Source organism: Henckelia pumila, chromosome 4 (assembly GCF_033568475.1).
Source record: "Henckelia pumila isolate YLH828 chromosome 4, ASM3356847v2, whole genome shotgun sequence".
NCBI lineage: Eukaryota > Viridiplantae > Streptophyta > Magnoliopsida > Lamiales > Gesneriaceae > Henckelia > Henckelia pumila.
In genome coordinates, this window is record NC_133123.1 from 139,933,844 (window position 1) to 139,954,677 (window position 20,834).

At 33.9% G+C, this 20,834-nt stretch overlaps 4 protein-coding genes across 5 annotated transcripts; 3 read left to right on the forward strand and 1 right to left on the reverse strand.

Annotated features, from left to right (window-relative positions):
• Nucleotides 1-3,919: 3,919 nt before the first annotated feature.
• LOC140863581 (la-related protein 1C-like) lies at nt 3,920-7,571 on the forward strand. Its single transcript, XM_073267109.1, has 7 exons — nt 3,920-4,593; nt 5,147-5,675; nt 5,749-5,890; nt 6,002-6,092; nt 6,735-6,806; nt 6,896-7,225; nt 7,314-7,571. Exons 1-6 carry the CDS (start codon nt 4,153-4,155, stop codon nt 7,187-7,189), a joined length of 1,569 nt encoding a protein of 522 aa, XP_073123210.1. The 5' UTR covers nt 3,920-4,152; the 3' UTR covers nt 7,190-7,225; nt 7,314-7,571.
• A 3,507-nt stretch (nt 7,572-11,078) lies between these two features.
• On the forward strand, nt 11,079-13,089 carry LOC140866074 (uncharacterized). 2 transcript variants are annotated; one of them, XM_073270948.1, is made up of 2 exons: nt 11,079-11,199; nt 12,308-13,089. In XM_073270948.1, the coding sequence occupies exon 2, from the start codon at nt 12,315-12,317 to the stop codon at nt 12,714-12,716; it is 402 nt and encodes a 133-aa protein (XP_073127049.1). In that variant the 5' UTR covers nt 11,079-11,199; nt 12,308-12,314; the 3' UTR covers nt 12,717-13,089. The 2 variants fall into 2 exon arrangements, with proteins under 2 accessions (XP_073127049.1, XP_073127048.1); XM_073270947.1 differs by having other exon boundaries at nt 11,088-11,220.
• Nucleotides 13,090-14,427: 1,338 nt separating this feature from the next.
• Nucleotides 14,428-17,727, forward strand: LOC140866437 (uncharacterized protein C594.04c-like). Its single transcript, XM_073271423.1, has 5 exons — nt 14,428-14,673; nt 14,773-15,036; nt 15,181-16,384; nt 16,891-16,978; nt 17,420-17,727. The coding sequence occupies exons 1-3, from the start codon at nt 14,431-14,433 to the stop codon at nt 15,655-15,657; spliced, it is 984 nt and encodes a 327-aa protein (XP_073127524.1). The 5' UTR covers nt 14,428-14,430; the 3' UTR covers nt 15,658-16,384; nt 16,891-16,978; nt 17,420-17,727.
• Nucleotides 17,728-18,445: 718 nt separating this feature from the next.
• On the reverse strand, nt 18,446-20,008 carry LOC140867707 (probable BOI-related E3 ubiquitin-protein ligase 3). The gene is made up of 2 exons (XM_073272755.1): nt 19,559-20,008; nt 18,446-19,125 (listed from the first exon to the last, which is right to left on the reverse strand). Exons 1-2 carry the CDS (start codon nt 19,817-19,819, stop codon nt 18,616-18,618), a joined length of 771 nt encoding a protein of 256 aa, XP_073128856.1. The 5' UTR covers nt 19,820-20,008; the 3' UTR covers nt 18,446-18,615.
• Nucleotides 20,009-20,834: the final 826 nt, after the last annotated feature.

The following is a 20,834-nucleotide window of genomic DNA, read 5'->3' on the forward strand; positions in this document are numbered from 1 at the left end:
ATTAAATTTATCACACCAAATCAAAGGCATACATAAGTCCCCTTGTCAAAGCATTTATCAAGGGCTCATTGACTTATCATGGACTTTTTAAAAATGTACCAAGCATGAGATGGAGAAGGATAATTTATTAATCATTCTCTTAGTCTTATCATGTGTACCAAACTATGCCTTAGACCACATCAATTTATGACTTATTTAATTGATGACATTTAAACATTTACAATTACATTTAGGGAAATTTGCTTTTTTGGTCCTATATGTTTGTCACTTTGCGATTTCATTCCTTTATATTTTCAGATTTCAGTTTTAGTCCGCTATCTATATTTTTTTGGCAATTTTAGTCCTTTTTCTGACGTGGCGCTGACGTGGCACCAATTCAGTGCTGATGTGGAGCTGACGTGTACAGTGCCACGTAAGCATTTTCGAATAAAAAGGACCAAAATTACCAAAAATCAAAACATGCAGGACTAAAACTGAAATGTGAAAACATAGAGGACCAAAATCGCAAAATGACAAACATATAGGACTAAAGCAATTTTCCCTTATATTTATGACCCCAACAATTCCAACAAAATAAAATTGTAAAAAATTTATATGAACATATGGGGTTGATGAAAATCCACATGGCAAAAGGAAATTTTAATATAGTAGAGCATACTAGATATCATTGTGTTAGCATCTCATCATTTTGTATAATCACAAATTATGTGCTCGATGTATATAAATTCATGATTTTACTACGCGAAATTAATCATCAGTTGAACAAATCATTTTTTTTGACGTAATCTTGTAATTTACTTATTATATATGTGCCAAAAATAAATTCATCCCCGATCAAGAAATAAATAAAATAATGAATTCATCCGAAACCAGAAGAAGTTTCGTCCCTTTTAAATGAGAAGTTAATGGGAAAGTTTTGACTATTATTTGTCTACACGTGCCTATATTCAATGCTGAATTTGTTTGGTTTGCTGGTTCATAATATTTTCCTGGTACATGTCTTGAATGTAACGCGAAATTCCAAAAAGGAAAATATATACGTATAGTGACCATTTAGGCATTGACTGTTCTTTTTATAAAACATTTATTGATTAGTTTTCAATAATATTTTAATTTTTTTTAATTGACATTGTTTTTTTTTGTTTGACCAATTGACAGATTGTTAATAAACATATAATCATTCAACAAGTGTAAAAAATGAGGTGGGGTCATTCAACAAGTGTAAAAAATGAGGTGGGGTCAGATAATGTAATCACAGGGCCTCAGCAATCTAATTGCGTACGTAGCCCAATCCAATCCAAATACTTATTAGCCCATTACGTAACGTTCGTCCATGATTTTTCTTTTTCTTTTTTTTTTTTCTTTTTTTCTTTTTCATTCTTATTTTACACACACACACACGAAATTAATTAATACGGCCAAAATATTTGATAACATTGCCCTCATTTTTCGTTTGATTTTGAATGCAATTCTCGCATTTGTATGGAAGAAAAAATTAAAGATAAAATCCGGTGATAAAGAAATTTTTTTAATTTTAAATGTGGAAAATATTAGTGATGATATCACGATATTAGAATCTAATAAATCACGTTTACTTTTCTGTGAGACCAATGACCAATCCAATCCAGTTAAATTATTAACACTACATTTCTTATTTGTGTAAATACATAGATACACAATATTAGCTACTCATTAATGCAGCTACTCGCCAGTATAGATTTTTTTTCCCAATCTAATCAATTGTTTTTATATTCTAATTACTAGCCGTAATTAAAAATAAAAATAATTTATTGTATTATGGGTGGACTATAAATTAAGAATGAAACATTTTAATGATGTCGAAGAGTGGAAATTTTATTTTCACCCAGATAGTTTTTTTTTTCCTATAAAGTTGAACTTAATGGTATACTAGTAATGGATCACAATCGTGTTTAATGTTTTGTATATATATCTAGTTATTATATATTTTTTAATTTTAACCATAAAATATTAATCTGGCATAATATCATTATTAATATCAATGAGAAAAGGCGCTTTGGAAAATCGAACAAAATCAATATTTTAGTAATTTTAACTATAATAAAATATTAATGTGGCATAATATCATTATTATTATATATATCAATGAGAAAAAGTTGCTTTGGAAAATCGAACAAAATCAATGAGAATTTTGGGGTCTTTTTAACTCGTTTTACTAATAGTCAAGATTACACTACTCCAATCACATGCACAATATTTGATGTTTTAAAGGATTTACTCAAATTAGGTATAAAAATGTTAATGTTTTTTTTTCTTTATTTTGGACAGTCATAGGGGGGTAATTATTTAATTAACTAAATATCACATGCTGCTAATAAAATCTAAATTCAAATTAAACTTGTAAAATCTTGCAAATACTCATAATCATTTTTTTTTACAAACATAATCAATTTCGAAACACCAAAATTTTCTAAAAGAATTCATAATAATTTTTTAAAAACATTAAGGTTCTTTTTGGACATTTACTTTAAAAACATTTTCAGTGTTTTATAAGTCAATAAAACATAAAGTGTGCGTTTGGATAAAATTTTTGTAAAATATTTTTTAAAAAGCGTTCTCAAAGTATAGTTTTTAAAGACCATTTGATATATATTTTTAGATATTTTTATAATGAAACTATGAAAATTAAATATGAACATTACTTTTGAAATGTTAAAATGTTTTTATAAAATAATTGTCCAAACAAATATTTATTTGCAAAACAAATTTTAAAACATTTTATAAAAATTTTTAAATTTGTATTTTAGAAAAATATTTTATAAATATATGTCTAAATCAAACCTAAATATTATTCAAACAAATTTTATGCAACGTTAATATATATATATATATATGTATCAACTAACATGGCTTGGGATGAGTTTGGTGCGATTTTATTGAATGTTGTTCCCAATGACTTCTGTTTGTACTAGGGACGGCTCTACATTCAATAATACCCATTTCACGCTTTCTTTTTCTTTTTTATAATATCTAGTTATGTTGTTTGGCAATATTGTTTATATTATAGATAAATAAAATAATTATGAGAATGATTCTAAAAGATAAATAAAGCAATTAAGTGTACGTATTATTTTCCCAAATTGTTTATGTGATATGGTTATAATTTCATGCCAATAAACTATTTCCAATTTAGGTAGTGTTTGGAAGAGCTTCTAGGAATCACTTCTAGGAATCACTTCTCAACTTTTCCTTAATAAAAATATGAAATTTTACTAAAAAAAAGTTGAGAAATGCTTCTCAAAAGGTCTCCCAAACACTACCTTAATCTAAAATAATAAACGTTAAAGCATAAGAGTTTTATCATTCTATTTTTAAATTTGAAAAAAATAAAAATCTAGATGAAAATACTCGCATGAGCTTAGTCTCAAATTAGTCATTTTAGTATATATCTATTACTATATGTTAAACTTCAGTCATATATAATAATCAATTTAGCCACGTGTCACGTGTGTATTATACAGTTCTCCCACTTTAACTAAAATTACGCGCAAATATTAACAAAAAATACGAAAAAACTAACAACAGTAAAGAGATGAGAAAAAAATTTGAAAAACCGTTATATAATTTTCGAAAACTGATTTTCAAAAAACTAAAATTTACCAAACAAACATATGTTTCTAGTATATCATAAATCATTCGCATTCTTTTAAACCAAATTTCCTTGTTTTAAAACTCTAAGCAAAAATAATGGAAAAAATATTTTATATATTTATATATAAATAATATCAATAAATATTAATGAATTAGAATTTCACTAGGATTAATATCGTACAGAAAATAATAAATAATGACTCTGAAAAAAAAAATATATAAATAAATAATGAATGGTAGGGGCAAGGGTGTCATTTGAAGAGAATCCCATTATAACAAGGGTTTTATTAAAATCAAACCTATTAAGGAAAATCTCTCTCCACCTTGACACCGGTAGCCACCGCTGCATCAAATACTTCGCAAGAACACTCTCACCCACGCACATTTGAAGGAGAAGAGTTTTCACATATCGCATAAATTCGCGATTATCCCTTTTTGTATAATAATCATCAATCTCTAGCGCAGCTTTTTTGATTTTCCCAGTTTTGTTGTGTGTGTTTTTTTTTCTGGGTTTACCCTAGGATGGTGACGGATCACTCGCCTCGTTCCCCGACTGCCGTCGCCAACGGTGGACTTGACAGCCCTCACTCGGGAAGACGGGGTCTCCCATCGCCGTGGGCATCCGTCGTTCGAGGCGATTCTGAACAAATCTCCTCTCCAACAGCCGCTGCTCCTGGGGTTTCTTCACCGCCGCCGGAGGCTGCTCATGCTTCTGATAATTCCGTGGTCGAAGGTTCCGTTTCGGAGGCCCAGCCGGAGAGCTCCAATGTTAACGGTGAAGGCAATGCGGGTCCACCTAGGAGGCCCGCTTGGAATAGGCCAGGAAACGGCGTCGTCGAGCCTGTTTCTGTCATGGGTGGAGCCGTTTCCTGGCCTGCTTTGTCTGAATCAACCCGACCTGTTCCGAGATCATCATCGGATTTTCCGAGATCCGGGTCTGATGGATCGGTCTCTTCATCTCAGGTGAAAAATATTTATTTATAGAATATAATTTTATTTCTGCCGGATTTTTTTCCTACACGAATGTAAAAGATGCGATGATGCTTCCTGTTTACGTGGTTTATAGATTCTCATGTCTGATCCTACTGAATTCTTGTATATGATTTAAATATGGTTTTTTTGCTGTAAATTTGAGTTTTTTTGGTACCACTATATCAGTAAATATATGTTTCCTTTAATATATTTTTCCATATGAAAATGAACGGCTGTGATGTATGTATCAACTCTGGATCACTTATAAAATTTGCGTTGTTTTTGCGAACTTGCATTTTTGATCCTGCATGAATTAATCGGGGCATATAATGTCTTGTGTCTTGAATTTGATTTTTAACCCTCAAACCTTGAGGCATTGGGTTTCCAAGTTGTCAGTCACTTTTATGCCATTTTAGTAGGGATAAATTGTGATCGACTGGATATTACTTCGATGTTAACACAAATTCATTATAGTTATTGAATGTTTTTTCCCCTTTTTGGAGGGGCATCACCAATGCTGATTGTTTTTGTTTGTGTCTGATAGGCTCCTATAATATCCCAGCCACCTCGGAGACAATCTAACTCTAATACATATACTAATTCGACTGCAAACAATACGATGTCTTCTAGACCAAGATCCAGGAATCGCGGAGGCGGTGGTGGAGGCAGTTCCTCTGCGAGTGGACCATCTCAAAATAACTTTAGCCGGCCATCCCCCCCAGCGCCGCCGCCCTTTCCAATACTTGAAGTTCATCGTCAACCATTTCATCCTGTGTTTGATGTGCCTGTGAGAAGTGTGAGACCAGTTGTTGGTTCTCAGCCGCATACAGGAAATGACCATTCTTCTCAGAGGACCAATCCAAGACGGGGTAATTTTGGGGGCCGTCCTCGTGGAGATGGGCCTCACCACATGAATCATGGAGCCAGGCGAGATCATGATCGTAGAGATGTTCATCTATCCCCTCAATATGTGCCTCCACCGTTGGGGTATATGCCAAACCCTCTGGCCCCTGGTGCTCCGCCATTCATTGTCCCGCAACCTATCAGAATGTTTCCCAACCAAATGGGTTTTGGTAAGTTTCTTAACAATATTTTTTTGAAAATTTTGCTATTTGAACTTTCTAAAAATGCCGATGGATCTTTCAGATATGATGTCTTCTTACATCTATGTTCCACCCATGCACGCGGAGACCTTTCATGCTATGCCGATTGTTCCTCCCACACAACCACCTATGCCGATGAATCCTTTATCAAACCTAATCGTTTCACAAATAGACTATTATTTCAGGTAATTTTCCTGGAGGGTTAATGTTAAGAAATAATTATGACAGTAATTCTTTTGTCTTGCTATCAGTATTTTATCTGTTAATTTTTCGCTGAAGTACATATTTTGTGCCAGTGACGCTAATCTGGTGAAGGATAATTTTTTGAGGTCAAACATGGATGATCAGGGCTGGGTGCCCATTACTTTGATAGCCTCCTTTCCTCGAGTAAGTTATTATTGGTGCTGTAGGTGTACAACTCAAATATGTTTCCTGAACTCTGTCATTTATTTATATTTGTTAGCTCATATTTTCGTAATATTCATATTACAGTGTTAGTTAACGGTTATTTTCAATAATCATCTGATAGTTACATAACGGTTATTTGCCAAGATATTATTACTTCCATATAAAGCAATTCGTGTTTCTCCTGTACTACTGATTTAACCTCTGTTCTTGGAATTCATCTGTATGCCACTCAATTTGTGCGAAACCTCTCAACTTTTTGGTTGCATCGACTTATAGTACTTTTAAGTTTGAGCAGTTGATGAAAGTTTACTAGTTGATTTGATCTTTTTTGCAATGTGTTTTCTAATTAACTTCTAATCTTTCTGAGTTCCTCTTTTTAACCTTTTGTTTTGGCCAGTCTTTGTATGTGATTAAAAGCCACCCACATCCTATCGGTTTGTGCTGGAACTATTATTTCTTTGAACTCCTTTGATGCTCTTGTTCAGGAAATTTGGTCAGCAACTGGCGGATTAATTTACACGTTTTTCATGGTCGCATTTACGTCATTTTGAATTATGTCTTTGTTGCACGAATTGCACCCAATGTACAGATCAAGGTTTGTTTTTTCGTATGCTATTTCAGGTACATCAATTGACTCAGGATATCTCACTGATTTTGGAGTCCATGAGATACTCGACTGTTGTGGAAGTGCAGGTTAGCCTTACATATATATATATATATATAGATATAGGTAGTTTAAAATCCCATTTATAATATCACGTCATTTGTTGTTTATGCTAAAGGGAGACAAGGTGAGGAAACGCTATGAGTGGAACAGATGGCTAAACTCCTCTGGTCGTCCTAACATTGATGTTGGCTCACATAATATGGATGCCACAACAGAAAGTGCTTTGGCAACATCTTTCCGAGAAGTTTCACTTAATGAAGCCTCAACCAGTGCAAATGGCAACGTTGACTCGAGGGGCAGTCATACAGAGATGGTTACTGGTAGGTTTTTGTCTGAGGAGCTGACTGGTCCTTCAAGGTTGGCGAATGGAGATGATGCTGTGGAAGAATCCCATTCAATTAGTGTATGAAACTTTAGCAAAGAAAGTTTTGGATATTCAATCAAGGTCAATTAATTTTCCTTGGATGTATGTAGAAGATAGAATGCTCAACCATGGAAGTAAATTTCAATAACCAACTATCTTCTGTTTTCAGGAGGGAACTGGAGAAATTGAAATTGATGAGCATTTGTAACTTATCAAAGTTAAGAGGAAGTGGAAGCTGAGGAGAATACCCAAGCTAACGACCTTTATTGGCGACAGACTGGCTGTTTTAATTGCAATATGGATGAAAATAATGGATTTTTTACAATAGTTTGGTACTTGATTTTTGGAAGCCTCCACAAGAGTCGTTTTAAGTGAACTTTACTTGGTATACTGGGCATTATGAGAATGATGTTGATTGTGTGGCGAACATGAGCGCTAACTCTCCTTGATTTTGTTTTATATAACTTCTTGATTATCTATTTATAAGATGCCCGCTCATTTTTTGAATCCTTCTCCTCTTTATCATGTTCTTGTATTGTTTGATTATCGTTGGAAAAAATTCTTGGATTTGCTGTTATGACTTCAACCGGACTCTACTTGAACAATTCAGTTGTTGATCTATAGTAAGGTTTAAGGTAGACCTGATCTAGAGTTGAACCAGTTTTTCTCAATTTGTTTTCAAGACATTCATGTTTTTTTGTTCAATCACTGAACTTCTGAGCCTCTTTATTTGTTTTGGGACTTGGTAGGCTTTGTTAGCATTGATAAGATGTATATCAACAACCATACGTGGAGTTGGTTGAAGAATACTTGTGTCCTGTCTCTCTTCTTTCTTTGGGTATCTTTTAACTTTTAGGCATTAGTATCTTATAGGGGGCCATTTATTCCCGAATCTTTGATGGTGCATTCGATTTTGATGGATCTGAAGCTAGGGATTTAAAGTCCATGATAATAAATCTACTGGCTGATTTGTTTTAAAAATTATTGTGGTGATGGGTTACTCTTTAGTGATTCATCGAGATAACTGTGTCCGTCTCATTGTGCTTCATTTGATTTATGTGCCAACACCGTCGAAATCGATACCCTGCATTTGGTAAGAAATTTCACTTATGTTCTATTGTGGCCGAAAACCATGCATCTGTGGCTAGAAAATATTAGGTAAGCATGCTGTTAGACCTGATTTTACAACCCAGACAGTCTCATCATATTCATATGATTTTCTAGGCCAAAAATATGTACTAAAAGCTTGGTTGAGATATCGTGTTAGGAGCTCCGTCGAATATTATCACATTTTCTTTCGTGTATTTGTTATATTGTAAGATGCACGATACTTGTGCAGTCTAAAAATCAAGGAAATATGTGTTATGTCAATTTGGAATAGATATATCGAATATATGATACAAGAGGAAGGCTTTTGAATCACATGATAGTTCGATGCCTTCACTTGCTTTTTCCTATGCTTTTTCTACGAGTGGGTGTGCGAAAAGATTCTCCATATTGTTCCGTCGAGGCACTTCCATTTCCGCCCATAGCCGCTGATAATATATATCTACAAATATAAAATAATTCTCCTTGTTACGCCATTAAGGATTTAAGGTACATTGTGATTTATATAGACTGATTTTCCACTGAAACATTGGCAATATGGGTTTGAAGTTTGAAGTAAAAACTCGAGTGCGTAACCTTTTCTTGGCTTAATGGTTTTAAATAATAATCCATAAATAAAAAGCAGTGTATTTCTACTTTATTATTATAATTAGCAGTGTATCCCCAATCAGAATGGTGGTTGAATTTTTCCCCTAACTTAAAGGAAACATTTTAAATTTATCTCTCACGTTTCATTTCACTTTTAATTTCATCCACCGCCTTTCATATTAATTCAATTTCATCACTGATCCCACTTTTCAACTCACATTCGGATTGGAATTCCTACTAATACAAAGTCATATTAGTTTCTCTAACAAATAATTAAAACAAGTTAATTAGATTAAAATTCTCATTTTTATGAAAAAAATAAATTAAAATGTCCACTTTTCATGTAATCGGTAGGTCCGTTTGATTTTTCCAATATTAACTAGTGGCTTTTTGGTTTTTTTTATAACATTAACTAGTGGTTTTTTTTTTTTTTTTTGTGTTTATACTTTATAACACAGTTATATTTCATTAATTATATGATTTTTTAACATATCATTAATTATACGATTACTATGACACTATGTATCTTATTTTATTATTTCAGTATGTAATTATGTTTTCATTTTATATATAACTAGTTTATGTAGTTGGCTAATTAATTATTTAATTAATTTTCCACTTCGACGTGTATAATTATGTTTTTTGTTCAACTATTTTTTACACTTACAAAATTTTGGATATGTTGCTCTGTATTTTGAAATTTATTATTTTATTAATTTAGCACATAATTAACAACTAAGTTTGCGCAATTTAGGGAGTGTTTGCAATCATTAAAAAAATAAATGTTAATTTTTGGCATAAAAAATCATTTTTGTGTGTTTCTTAAACCTAAATTATGTGTTAGCTTATGTTTAACTTAATTAAAATTCAAAAGCTAGTCATGTGGTGAGTATGATTCTCCAAAAGTGATTCTAATAAGAAGGTCATTGTTAAAATCACTCTAATCACTTATTTATCAAATACTACTAAACTTTGATTTTTAGATTTTCACATTTGTTTCCAAACACTACCAACTTTTGATTTTTCTCAACTTTTTTATAATTTATAAATTAATCACTTTAACAAAAGCATAATCTATTACAAACACTCCCTTAGTTGCATTTGCTCAATCTTTAAAAAAAATCTCCATTTAATTTTTTTTAAAAATGTAATAGTTTATAAAATTTAATTTAATTTAATTATACAATTTATACTTGTATAAAGAGTTTTGTTATGCTGCCCACCTACCGTGCTCAACTAATCCTCATTCAACTATTGGATGCACAATTCAACAAATCCAATAATTGAGTGCCACCTTATAATGGGCACATTGAGTGAGCACGGTGAGTAGGTAGCATAACAAAACTCCTTGTATAAAATTAACAAAACAAATTTTGAATTTGTAATACTATTCAAAATTTTAAAAGCAAGTAATTGAATAAATTTTCAATGAATGAAAAAGTGTATTTAAGTAAAAAAAAAAAAAAACCTAAAAACGTGGCCAGATTTTAACCAATAAAAGAGTTAAAAGATTGAAGTTAATTAAAAAGTAAGTCATGGATTTGACACTAGTTATGTGTTAGGTTGGTGCAAGGGTACAATGTTACACCATTTTGGTGAAAATTTTAAGTTTAATTTTTAATAATTAAATTAAATTATTCTTTAAATTGTAATTTTTATTTTTAATTTTTTTTATTCAATAAATAACTACATTCATTTTTGTTTTAAATTATATATTTAATTTTGAATAAAATAATCAAATTTTAATTTGATAACTATGACAATTATCTTAAATTGTTTTATCTTAATATTATTTTATGTGTAAACGATTTAACTATTATACTAAATCAATTAATGCGTTTAATTATTTAAATAAATAAAAATTTTGAATTAATTAAAGTAATTGTTTACATAATAATTGTTTATTTAAATTAATTAATTCAACATTTTAATAATTTTTTTTATTATAAATAGAAATTAATTAAACAAAAATTAATGCATTTTATATTTCAATTATTTTGTGAATGGAAGACACGTTTTACCTTTCTAAAGCTTGTCGGGTTGACATATTCCGTAAACAATATATGTGAGTTGGGCTGAAATTTTATAACTCATTAAAAATAGGCTTAAATGGGCCGGTCTGTGCAGGTCGCAAAACTAGTGAAGACAGACAGGGCGAACTCGGGTTGGGCCGTGGGTTGAGAATTTAAAAACCCAAGATTGATGGGCCTTACTTCATTCTTCTTTTTCCATCCGAGTCGTCTTCTGTCTCTCTCCTCCCTTCTCGGTTCTCAGCAAGGACAAAAACGTAAACTTCCCCCGCAAAGCATTTTACCCAAAAATCTGATTCAGAATTCTTGAAAGAAGAGACAATATCGCTGGTATTTTCACGCTCCAGAAAGGTCAAATTTTTACTATTTTCGTTTTTTTGTTTAATGATTTACCTTCATTAGGCGTGTCATCAAGATCTGTATTTGTTCTATGAAGCTAGATATGCTAGTTGTAATGATTATGCTTCATCCTTTTCGAGACCTGTGTAGGGGGAAGTTTTCACTGAATTGTGTGATTCATACGCATTTCCTAACGCTAAAATGGGAGATATATTTTGTAGGTTTAGTGTGTATTTTCCTCCTGTTGCCTAATGTTCAATGTTCAGTGCGTTATTTGATCGTGAAGTGCTTGTAGTGAAGATGTTTGTTAAATTGTCTGAAGCGGAAACGATGAATTATTTGAAGTGGCTGTAGATATTATATTTGTTGTTTCTCTATCTCTATGTTGGATGCAATTTCAAGGGCTAATTATTGCAATGAGAATTTTGAAGCTTGTCCTTGAAATTATTAGTGTACAATTTAACTATTTAAAAAAATTTTGTGAGCGAGCAGTGTGCAGGCAAGCTCAGAGAGAGAAGTAAGAATGAACCCTTAACCTAGAGTTGGATCATATTTGAATCTCAAGAGAGAGAAATACAAAGTTCCACATAGTTGTCGTTTCCCAATTTTCTTGTATTTGTTCAAGAGGGTCGGACTTCTAATTAGTGAATTCAGTAAATTAGGTCCCTCATGTTGCATAATATTCAAAGTTCCGCATCAATCCTTTGCCATTCTAAATGTTTTGCACTAGCACAAACAAGATGTTATAGCTTGCTATGTTTAGACTTGAGACAACACTGTTCGCAGTTGGATTCTGTGTGAGTGTGTGTCCGAAGTTGAAACTGCTTCATTTATCTTGGGATGGCGGGATTGGCTTTAGGTTTTTGGTGTTTCTGCGGTTGGCCGAATATAATTCCGCCCTGCCCACGGGAGGATATTTCTGTAATAGGCTTTACATGTGCCTCTATGTTATCTTAAACATGAAAAATAATGATTTATATACTAATCGTGTTTGTATATAATTCCTGACGCCTCTAGCATTTGTACTTTTTGTTGTTTTCTTTAACCTTTTAACATATCGTGTGCTATATTTATTTCCATGATTACTTGGTCTTTGTAGAGAAGCCATGGCTGGAAAAGCTGTAAAATCTGTTGCAAAAGCAGTGGGAGAATACCAGTTTCCATGGCAAGAAAAGTTAGCAAAGTACAAAGATGAGCTTTCGAAGGGGGTATGGGGTTACTGGGAGCTTGGGGCGTGGAAACCTCTTGGTATCAGTGCACGTCGCCGAGCTCAGCTCCGGAAAGAAGTCCTTCTGGCTGGAGCAGATTGGCCATACGATCCAGAGAGGAAGGAGATGAAGACCAAAAGGAAAGGACATAAGGTTGACAGATTAGCTGCTGAAAAAAGAGAACGTACTTCTGAATTAATGGAAGCCATGCCTCAGATGTTGGCGGACTATAGGAAGAGAAAGTGGGAGAGGAAGATGAAAGCAGAAGACGATGCAGCGAAAAAGGCCATTCAAGAGTAGGTTCGACTTGTACCATTTTCATTCTTGGATGTGTCCTTTTGGTTTAGTATCATGCTGATGTTGAAATTATATTAAAATGTGTCGTATAAATAATTGTTGAGGCCTTATCAAATAGACTGCTAGAAATGGTGTCTTGAAATTGGAAATGTGCTCCAGAATAATGGTTTTGTGGAGAACTTGTTACATCCAAATCTTCAAAACATGAAATGCAGAGCACTCCAAATCTTAGGGGTGATCTTGAGCTCGTGGTATGTGAAAGTGTGTGCATGACATCTCAACATATGTTAGATATGATCAGAGGTGTCATGGATGTTGAATAAATGTGTTGATTAAGCTTAATCACTGTCTTATACAGGCAAAGTCTAGGGGCGGATTATCTCATGTCCAATATTAAAATTCATATTTTGTACGTTATAGCAGATGAATCTAATCCACACTTGTATTTTTCGGCTGCGGGTTCGGCTCCTCGATCTTGGCATCACATTAGGATTGGTTCGTAGGACAATACCTACTGTTTACGAGTTTGTCTATCATATATCGAGAGTAATTATCTCGATATCACATTTTTATTAAAGTTGATATCGTGTGTTGATAATCTAAGTACTAAACATTTGCCACATCAAAGGAAAGAAATACTCTAAATATAGTATTGAATAATTCGCCCTGATAATGCTCTTAAAGTGTACAAGAAAGAAATCGATCAATCGTCCCATTGGCTAAGCAAAGACTCGACGCTTTCGAATTACTGGTCACTGGGCACGCTTGGTGTTGTGAAGTATACTTTTCGTAGATAAAAGAAATAAAATAAGCAAAATTTATTCGAATAGGGTGACCACTAAGAATCCATACATAAATGTAATGAATATGAGTCCAATCACTTTAAACGCCAATATGGGAAATAAATTTTCAAAAAATATCAGCATTATACTTTCGCAGAAAGTGAAGAGGTTTCACGAACTTTCCAGCTATAAATTAATTGAAGACATCATTATCCAAACATGAAGCATGCCTCCAATCATTACTAACTACAATTATTACAGGCCACTAAACACAATCATCTAATTTACGGCTTTGTTTATGCTAATGTGCTGCATCCAAGGGCCCATGTTTTTTTGAGATTTAATATAATCTCATTTGAAATGAGATCATATTAAATCTCAAAAAACATGGGACGTTGGATCCCATTCGAGCATGAGGTAGCATTGACAAAACCCTAATATACTACTACACGCCCCCCATACTTTTGGCGCCAAAGTTTGCATGCTTCGACGCCGATTCTTCAACTTTTGCAAGCAATACAATGATTAGGTTTGATTCTTTTGAATTAGTTTGTATCAATCGAATAAAGGCGTTTCATACCACATAATTTGTTATGATAGATACATATTATTATCAATTTATATTAAATACACTCCAAACTTTATTCTTATTTTCTTAGTAAATTAGAATATGAATGGGAGAAAATGGAGTACAAATAATATTGATCGGTTATCCTTATTATTCTTAGGCCTTCTATGGTCTAAAATTGATATTAGAATTATAGTTTTTTTTAAAAAAATTTTGGATTTATGCATTTATTTTTTGTTGGAAACCAAAATAATGTCTTATTTAATTTTTATTTATTTTTTTTTTTTAAAAAGAGGAATGAAAATCAATAGAAAATAGCTTATATATTGGACTTGACTCGCACCTCGAAATGAATCACAGTTGGAACATGGCCGTAGCGAGTAGTGATGCTCTTGCTCATGGCAGGAACTTGAAAAATGCGCTGATCGCGGTTGCCGCTCCTCTGCCCTCGATTCTCTTCTATCTTTCCTTCCTTCGTCAATCCAATAATTCTCTTTCTCCGCTCTATCTTTGGTGCTATCACCATCCTCTCCTGTTAGCATTCGTTCTCTTCTTCCTCAACATCAGCCTCCTTTTCTGGGTTGTGGGACTACTCCAAAACAGCCACTGGGTGGGTATTTCCTGTTCATTTGCAATTATGAATGATGGGTTGTTGTTTAATTTTGTTTTTATGTGAACTGAACTAGTGTAAATTAATGGGATGTTGCAGATGATAGACTTGTACTGGACGGCGATACCCGTGATGCTCGTATACTACTTTTCCTCTCACCCGTTAGCTGATAGCAACGTCTGGAGGTCCAGGCTCGTTATCTTTCTGACGTCGGTTTGGTGCATTAGGCTCAGCCACAGCTACTTCCGCCGAGAAAGGTGGCAGTTTGGTGCTCGAGAAGATTGGAGATTCACGGATATGAAGCAACAGTATGGCGAAAAATGGTGGTGGGCTTCTTTATTATCTATCTACGTTTCGCAACAGGTGATCATATTATCCGGTTTCTTAGTTTTTATGCCAAATTTGAATCTTTTGCGGTGGATTTGTTTTAATTGTGATATACTGCTCATGTATTGTTAACTTGCAAGATGCAAATTTATATGATGTTTCCAACTTCTGCTGCTGCAGGTTTTTCTGTTGGGCAATTGCTTGCCTTTGTATGTAGTCCACTCGAAAAACACGCAGTTGAATATCTGGGATTTAGTTGCTACATCAGTGTGCTTGGCTGGTGTAACTATTGCCTATTTTGCAGACACGCAACTTCACAATTTCGTTATTAGAAATGACAGGCTGAAACTACTTGGTCAGCCGTTGGTGCCTGTTCTTGATGAAGGCTTGTGGCATTACTCGCGACACCCGAACTATTTTGGGGAGCAGTTGTGGTGGTGGGGACTTGTGATCTTCGCCTGGAACTTGGGTTGTGGTTGGACTTTTTTTGGTGCACTGATGAACAGCTTGTGCCTCGCATATGTCACGACTCTCGTGGAGCGACGAATGGTGAAACAACAGCACAGAGCGGAAGCTTACACTCGCTATCAAAAGGAAACATCGGTTTGGATTCCCTGGTTCAAGAAATCATTAGCAAGAAAGGAGAAGGAAACATGATCCATGGCTTGGTGTGTTTGTTGCTAAATGTCGTGCTTTATAAAATGTGTGTTCAATTGTTCATAGTTTCACCTCTTGAACCACGTAGCCGCTTGTGTACTCCTCTGTTTCTACCTTTAAGGAAACTAGTGCCTTTTGGATGTTGGCCGGAAAAAAACTTCCACAAGTATTCAACCTTGATCGAAACAAACTTGTGGAGAATGATTGCTCTAATCTTATATTAAGCGGAAGATCTTCGTCTGTTAATGTGTTTCTTGAATATCTAATCAACAAGAATCCAGTGTGCTTTTCTTCTGGGATGAAAACTGTTCGAAAGAGCATGCATGTACAATGTAACATGAAAGCACCCCTTATTTGTAATCCAAATATGTCATGTAAATTGCTTCTGGAACTTAATTTGAGCGTATGAGGTCTAGAAACAGCGATATTGCCGAATGTTGGTCCTAACATCACAGACATGATCAAGTGTAAGATAATGTACGTGTGTGTGTGTGTGTGTTTTTTTTTTTTTTTTTTAGTGCCGTGTGGATGTAGCCAGCAAAAACATTTCCCTGTTGGCTTCGGATACCGATTTAACTAACCTATTCGCATGCTTGATATAATTTGGAAGTAGTCATCTTCATGATAGAGTTCATACAGCTTATTTTCAGCATCCAGTAGTGATATTTGGCAAGAGATGAATAAGCATTCAACCATTAAAGTGGGAGATTGAGACATGGATGAACAGGTACCTTAAGATTTGATGTTGTAGCGTCTCTACCATATCTTGTCTTTCATAGTTGTATCAAAAGAAGGCACGCATATACAATAAGTTATCATAGCATTTAAAAGAATAGAATACCAGAAATGGTAATGTATTTAATAGTACAGGAATTGCTGATCCATTTTGACACATAAAATGGCGCTTATAAATTGGTAAAGTCATGCTTTTTCTTAGCAGTGAATAATATATAGTTGTAGCTCAATATAGTTCTACGTTTGAAAAATATGTCGCTGATCCGACATCAAATGCTTCCACCCAATGATCCATGCGTACCAAATAGATTACTGATTACGTAACATCGGAGAAGTGGATTAAAAAAATTGAAATTTATGTGTACATTTTGTGACACCATATGAATTTTATTGTCGAAATATAATTTTCTTTTCCTGGCTTCTTATTAAAATTGTTGGATCCACTTATAATTTGAACCGATGCATTTTAGCTTGACAAGAGATCCTTTTTATTTGTAGCTAAAAGCAAACGAATTGAAGTACTATTGATGGCAGAGGTGAAACCGTGAAAGGAAGTACCCAAGAAAATGAAAAGGACACTTTGAATGTAAGATTTTAAAGTTCAACCTTTTGCTCTTATTTTTGCCTTCAACTTTTCACAAAATTAGATTCTGCTCTTGTGACATATATTGCAAATGTCATCATTAAGAGGGAATCATTCAAAATTTGCATTTTTTTTAATCTAAAACAAATATTAGAATCAACAACTGATCTCTAATTTTCTATCTATATCTACAACACTGATAAACTAGTAAAGTAGCCAAGAAAAAGAAAGAACTAGACATGAACAAATAAAGCAAATCACAGAATCACCCAAAAAGGAGCACAATGGTTGAGAAGAGTACAAACTTATTCCGCAGTGCACTCTGCTTTTGGTGCCCTTTTACCAAAATGTTGAAAGATATCACCAAAACAGTAACAAATTTGTCCCCATTATTATTACTGCACTCCCCCTTTTAATCAATGAAATAAAGTTGTTTGGTTGCAGTGAATCTTCCGTGCTGGAGGTAGAGGTAGAGTCCAGTGCAGTGCAGTGCAGTGCAATGGAGGTTGGCAAATGGCAGATTTAAGTACTTCTCTGCCAAGCTTCAGTCGAGGCAGGCTAGCTGCTATTGGCCGTTTCATTTCAACCCTGCCATCTTACAGAAAAAAAGTTTTATTTATTACTGCATATATTATAATTAAATAACAATATGGCTAATTCAAAACCACCAAATATGGGTGACTGGTCCGTATGACGAGTCAAATATGGTGGCCTTACTGTTTTTTTATTTTTATTTAGTGTGATAAATATACATAGAAATCAGAATTTTGATTTATGTAATTTTATTGAGTATTAATTTCTATCTAGTAGTATGCGAAGGTTTTGGTTCCATCTTTGGTGAAGGAAACTAGACATAACTAGGAGTTGGGGTATGGTGGGCCTAAAATCTAGGATGAGAGGGTGTATAATTCTAAATCATGATTCTGAATGAGTCATATATTAAATTTATAAAATCTTAAATTATATAACATGTAGGGGTTTATCATTAATTAACAAATGTGAATTTAGATTTAATCTTTGATATTTGGATTTTTCATTCTTAATTTTTCAACACTTGTTTATTGTTCTAGTTATTGGAGTTTGATTGATGTTTATTTTCATCTCAGAATGATTAATAATGAGTTAGCATATATACAAGCTTTAAGAGGTAATGAGCCTCCATCTTATTATTTCCTTTCCTCCATTCAATAAAAAGAAATAATCAAATAAAAAGAAGCTTTTTTTACCTTTTCAAAACATTTTTTTCCCCTCAATCTTCACATGCATCACAAAAGAAGTATTCGAAGATATTGATATCAATCCATAGAGTTACTTATCAGAGTTTTTTCCCCCCCAAAATCATAAGAACAAGACATGATTATTGAATCCATAATACTAATCCTACTGTACTGCAATCAATATATTAATTATGATTTCCTTATCTAAATGATTGATTTGTATTTATAGGCACATAATCTTTCCTACCTAGCTATCTCATACGATAATCATATATATATCCATAGAATTTGGGTCAATGCTACCACAAATTAAAATCCTCTGCGATTGAAGTCCCCACATCACCAAAAAAACAAAACAAAATATCCGATCAGTTCAGTTGAGTTCACATCCACCAACTTCCTTTCTCCGACTTTTTTCTTGGTTCAGAATTTTGCAGGCTTCTGTGGACCTAAGAACACCTCTAAACTCGCCTCTTTCAACGTCCCACACACGGGACAGTGCCCCAGAAGTGGCTCACACGCCGTGCAGCAACACAGGTGCTTGCAAGGGAACAAAACAACACACGATCTTCGAGCCTCGCATGATTTGCAAACAATCTTTCTACTCTCTTCTTTTGTCTTTTCCATCTCCTTTGTATTGCTGCTGCTCGAGGAAGAATCACAAAGCGAATTCTCTTTCAGTCTGAATCGTTTCAACTTGTTGTCGAGGTCAGAGACAATGGCTTCTCTTTCTGTGGCCTTTGTCTCCCAGGCTTTGGCTTCCATTTCTGCTCTTCGCAACAACTCTTGAAGCTCCATCGCTTTGTTTCTTGCATTGCTTAGCTGTTCGTCTTTTTGCTGCATTATGAACTTGATTCTTGATTCGTAGTGCTTGTGTAGCACTATAGCTTGTTTTCGAGTGGCATCTTGCATGAGTGATCTTAAATTCTGATTCTGTCGCATATATCATATGTATAGATTAACAATAATTTAGAACGACCCGATCGTTAAATAATTATCAGTGCAATTTTAGAGATGATGAAGATTTAACGATTTTGAAATCTGAAAAACGTAGAAGATCAGAGAACATTTAAAAAAAAAAATTTGTTTCCCACTTGGTCCTATAAATAGTATATTTGCCAAAAATATACAAAATCATCTCATATAGTACGAAAACAAACACCCTCCTCCCCCTCACGCGACCAAATTCGCAGTCTCCATGCAACTAAAACTGTAGATTATAGACATAATATACTTCAATATTCAGGCTCGCGGAGTCATCTATCTAGTCATATAAATGTTTCAAACCAGAAGTATATTAATTTCTCTAGATAAAATGATATTTTTGTTTGATCAAGAATCAAATTAAAATGAGAGTTTTACGTACCTCCAAGTGAAGAAACCAATTCATTTCAAGGTTTTGCCTCTCAGCTTCAGAGGACAAACACTGCAGGAACTCCATAGACAGAGTCTCAGAGCAAGAAGCAGCAGCTTGATTATTATCACAAGAACCTAACGCTGGAAGCACAACTCCTTTCCTCTGCACATCATGGCCCTGTATTTCTTGAAAACAAAGCCCATCTTCAAACCCCATAACCCATCCATAACCCATATTCTCCAAGGGCAGAAAATCAGCCCGAACAGCCATAGTACTCCCTAGCTAGCTTTTAAAGCAAAAGCTCAACAGATGGGAATCAAGAAAGAGGCAAAAGAGGAGCTGCCCTTTTGTGAAGACAAGCTCCTTCTGTGGGATATAAGCGCTAAAGTTGGTACTGCAACATGGAAACAAGATGGAGTAGGTTAAAAGCTAGAAAATTGATCTTTTCTTGTTACATCAGAAGAGACGCATGACATATACTTTCTCTTTAAAACCATATTTATGAGAAATGGGCATAAATTTTGGCTGATTTGTTGCTTTAGGTAGTGGTTTTTGTGAAAGGGAGCAGCATGAAAGGAACCTTTCTTGGGTAAGGATCTGTCTTTATATAGAGGTTACCATAAATGTGACAAGTTTTAATATCCAAGAGGGATTAAATTACTTTGATTTAATTGGGGAGGGGGAGCATTAAATATACTGGCAGAAATGTAACTTTTCTGGGACTCTCTTATTCTTTATAAATGATGACCACGACCAAACAACGACTCAGTTTTAAATCTTTTTTTTTGTTTTTTTCATCTTAAAAGAAGCCAGTTTTGTAGAAACAAATTCATTTCTTTATTAATTAATGCTATGCAACATATTTTCTTTACCTTTTAATATACGGTGGGGGATGGCAGAAAAGAGGGGGAACGTGGAAATGTACAAAATCAGATAAAGATTAGGTAGCCCCAAACAAAATTTTAAAAAATAAATAAATAAATTGAAAAAGGGAGACGTACACATGCAGATTTTGTGACAGGGAACAGCACTGTTCACTATTCGCTGTTCGGTCCGCAGTTACTGTACTCGGGTTGGTTACCCCTCGATGGACAAGTTGCATTTTTATTTTTCACTACGCATAATTTATAATTCATTGTTTTTAGTCAATGGTAAACCAAAATGGGACATATGTAGAATTTAAGGGCTCGTAGTCTTGAGTTGGCAAAATACTGCATATTCCTCGTTTTGATAATTGAGAATTTTTTTATTTTTTTTGGTTTTATATGAGGAGAATGTTTCTTCG

Excerpts from the sequence above, each read along its gene's own strand:
- LOC140863581 (XM_073267109.1), top strand. The coding sequence starts at position 4,153 with ATGGTGACGGATCACTCGCCTCGTTCCCCGACTGCCGTCGCCAACGGT. Across the intron at positions 5,891-6,001 it reads CAAATAGACTATTATTTCAG|TGACGCTAATCTGGTGAAGG; the intron begins GTAATTTTCCTG and ends ATTTTGTGCCAG. Across the intron at positions 6,807-6,895 it reads CGACTGTTGTGGAAGTGCAG|GGAGACAAGGTGAGGAAACG; the intron begins GTTAGCCTTACA and ends TTTATGCTAAAG.
- LOC140866074 (XM_073270948.1), top strand. The coding sequence starts at position 12,315 with ATGGCTGGAAAAGCTGTAAAATCTGTTGCAAAAGCAGTGGGAGAATAC.
- LOC140866437 (XM_073271423.1), top strand. The coding sequence starts at position 14,431 with ATGGCCGTAGCGAGTAGTGATGCTCTTGCTCATGGCAGGAACTTGAAA. Across the intron at positions 14,674-14,772 it reads TACTCCAAAACAGCCACTGG|ATGATAGACTTGTACTGGAC; the intron begins GTGGGTATTTCC and ends GGGATGTTGCAG. Across the intron at positions 15,037-15,180 it reads CTATCTACGTTTCGCAACAG|GTTTTTCTGTTGGGCAATTG; the intron begins GTGATCATATTA and ends CTGCTGCTGCAG.
- LOC140867707 (XM_073272755.1), bottom strand. The coding sequence starts at position 19,819 with ATGGCTGTTCGGGCTGATTTTCTGCCCTTGGAGAATATGGGTTATGGA. Across the intron at positions 19,126-19,558 it reads ATTGGTTTCTTCACTTGGAG|AATCAGAATTTAAGATCACT; the intron begins GTACGTAAAACT and ends TATATGCGACAG.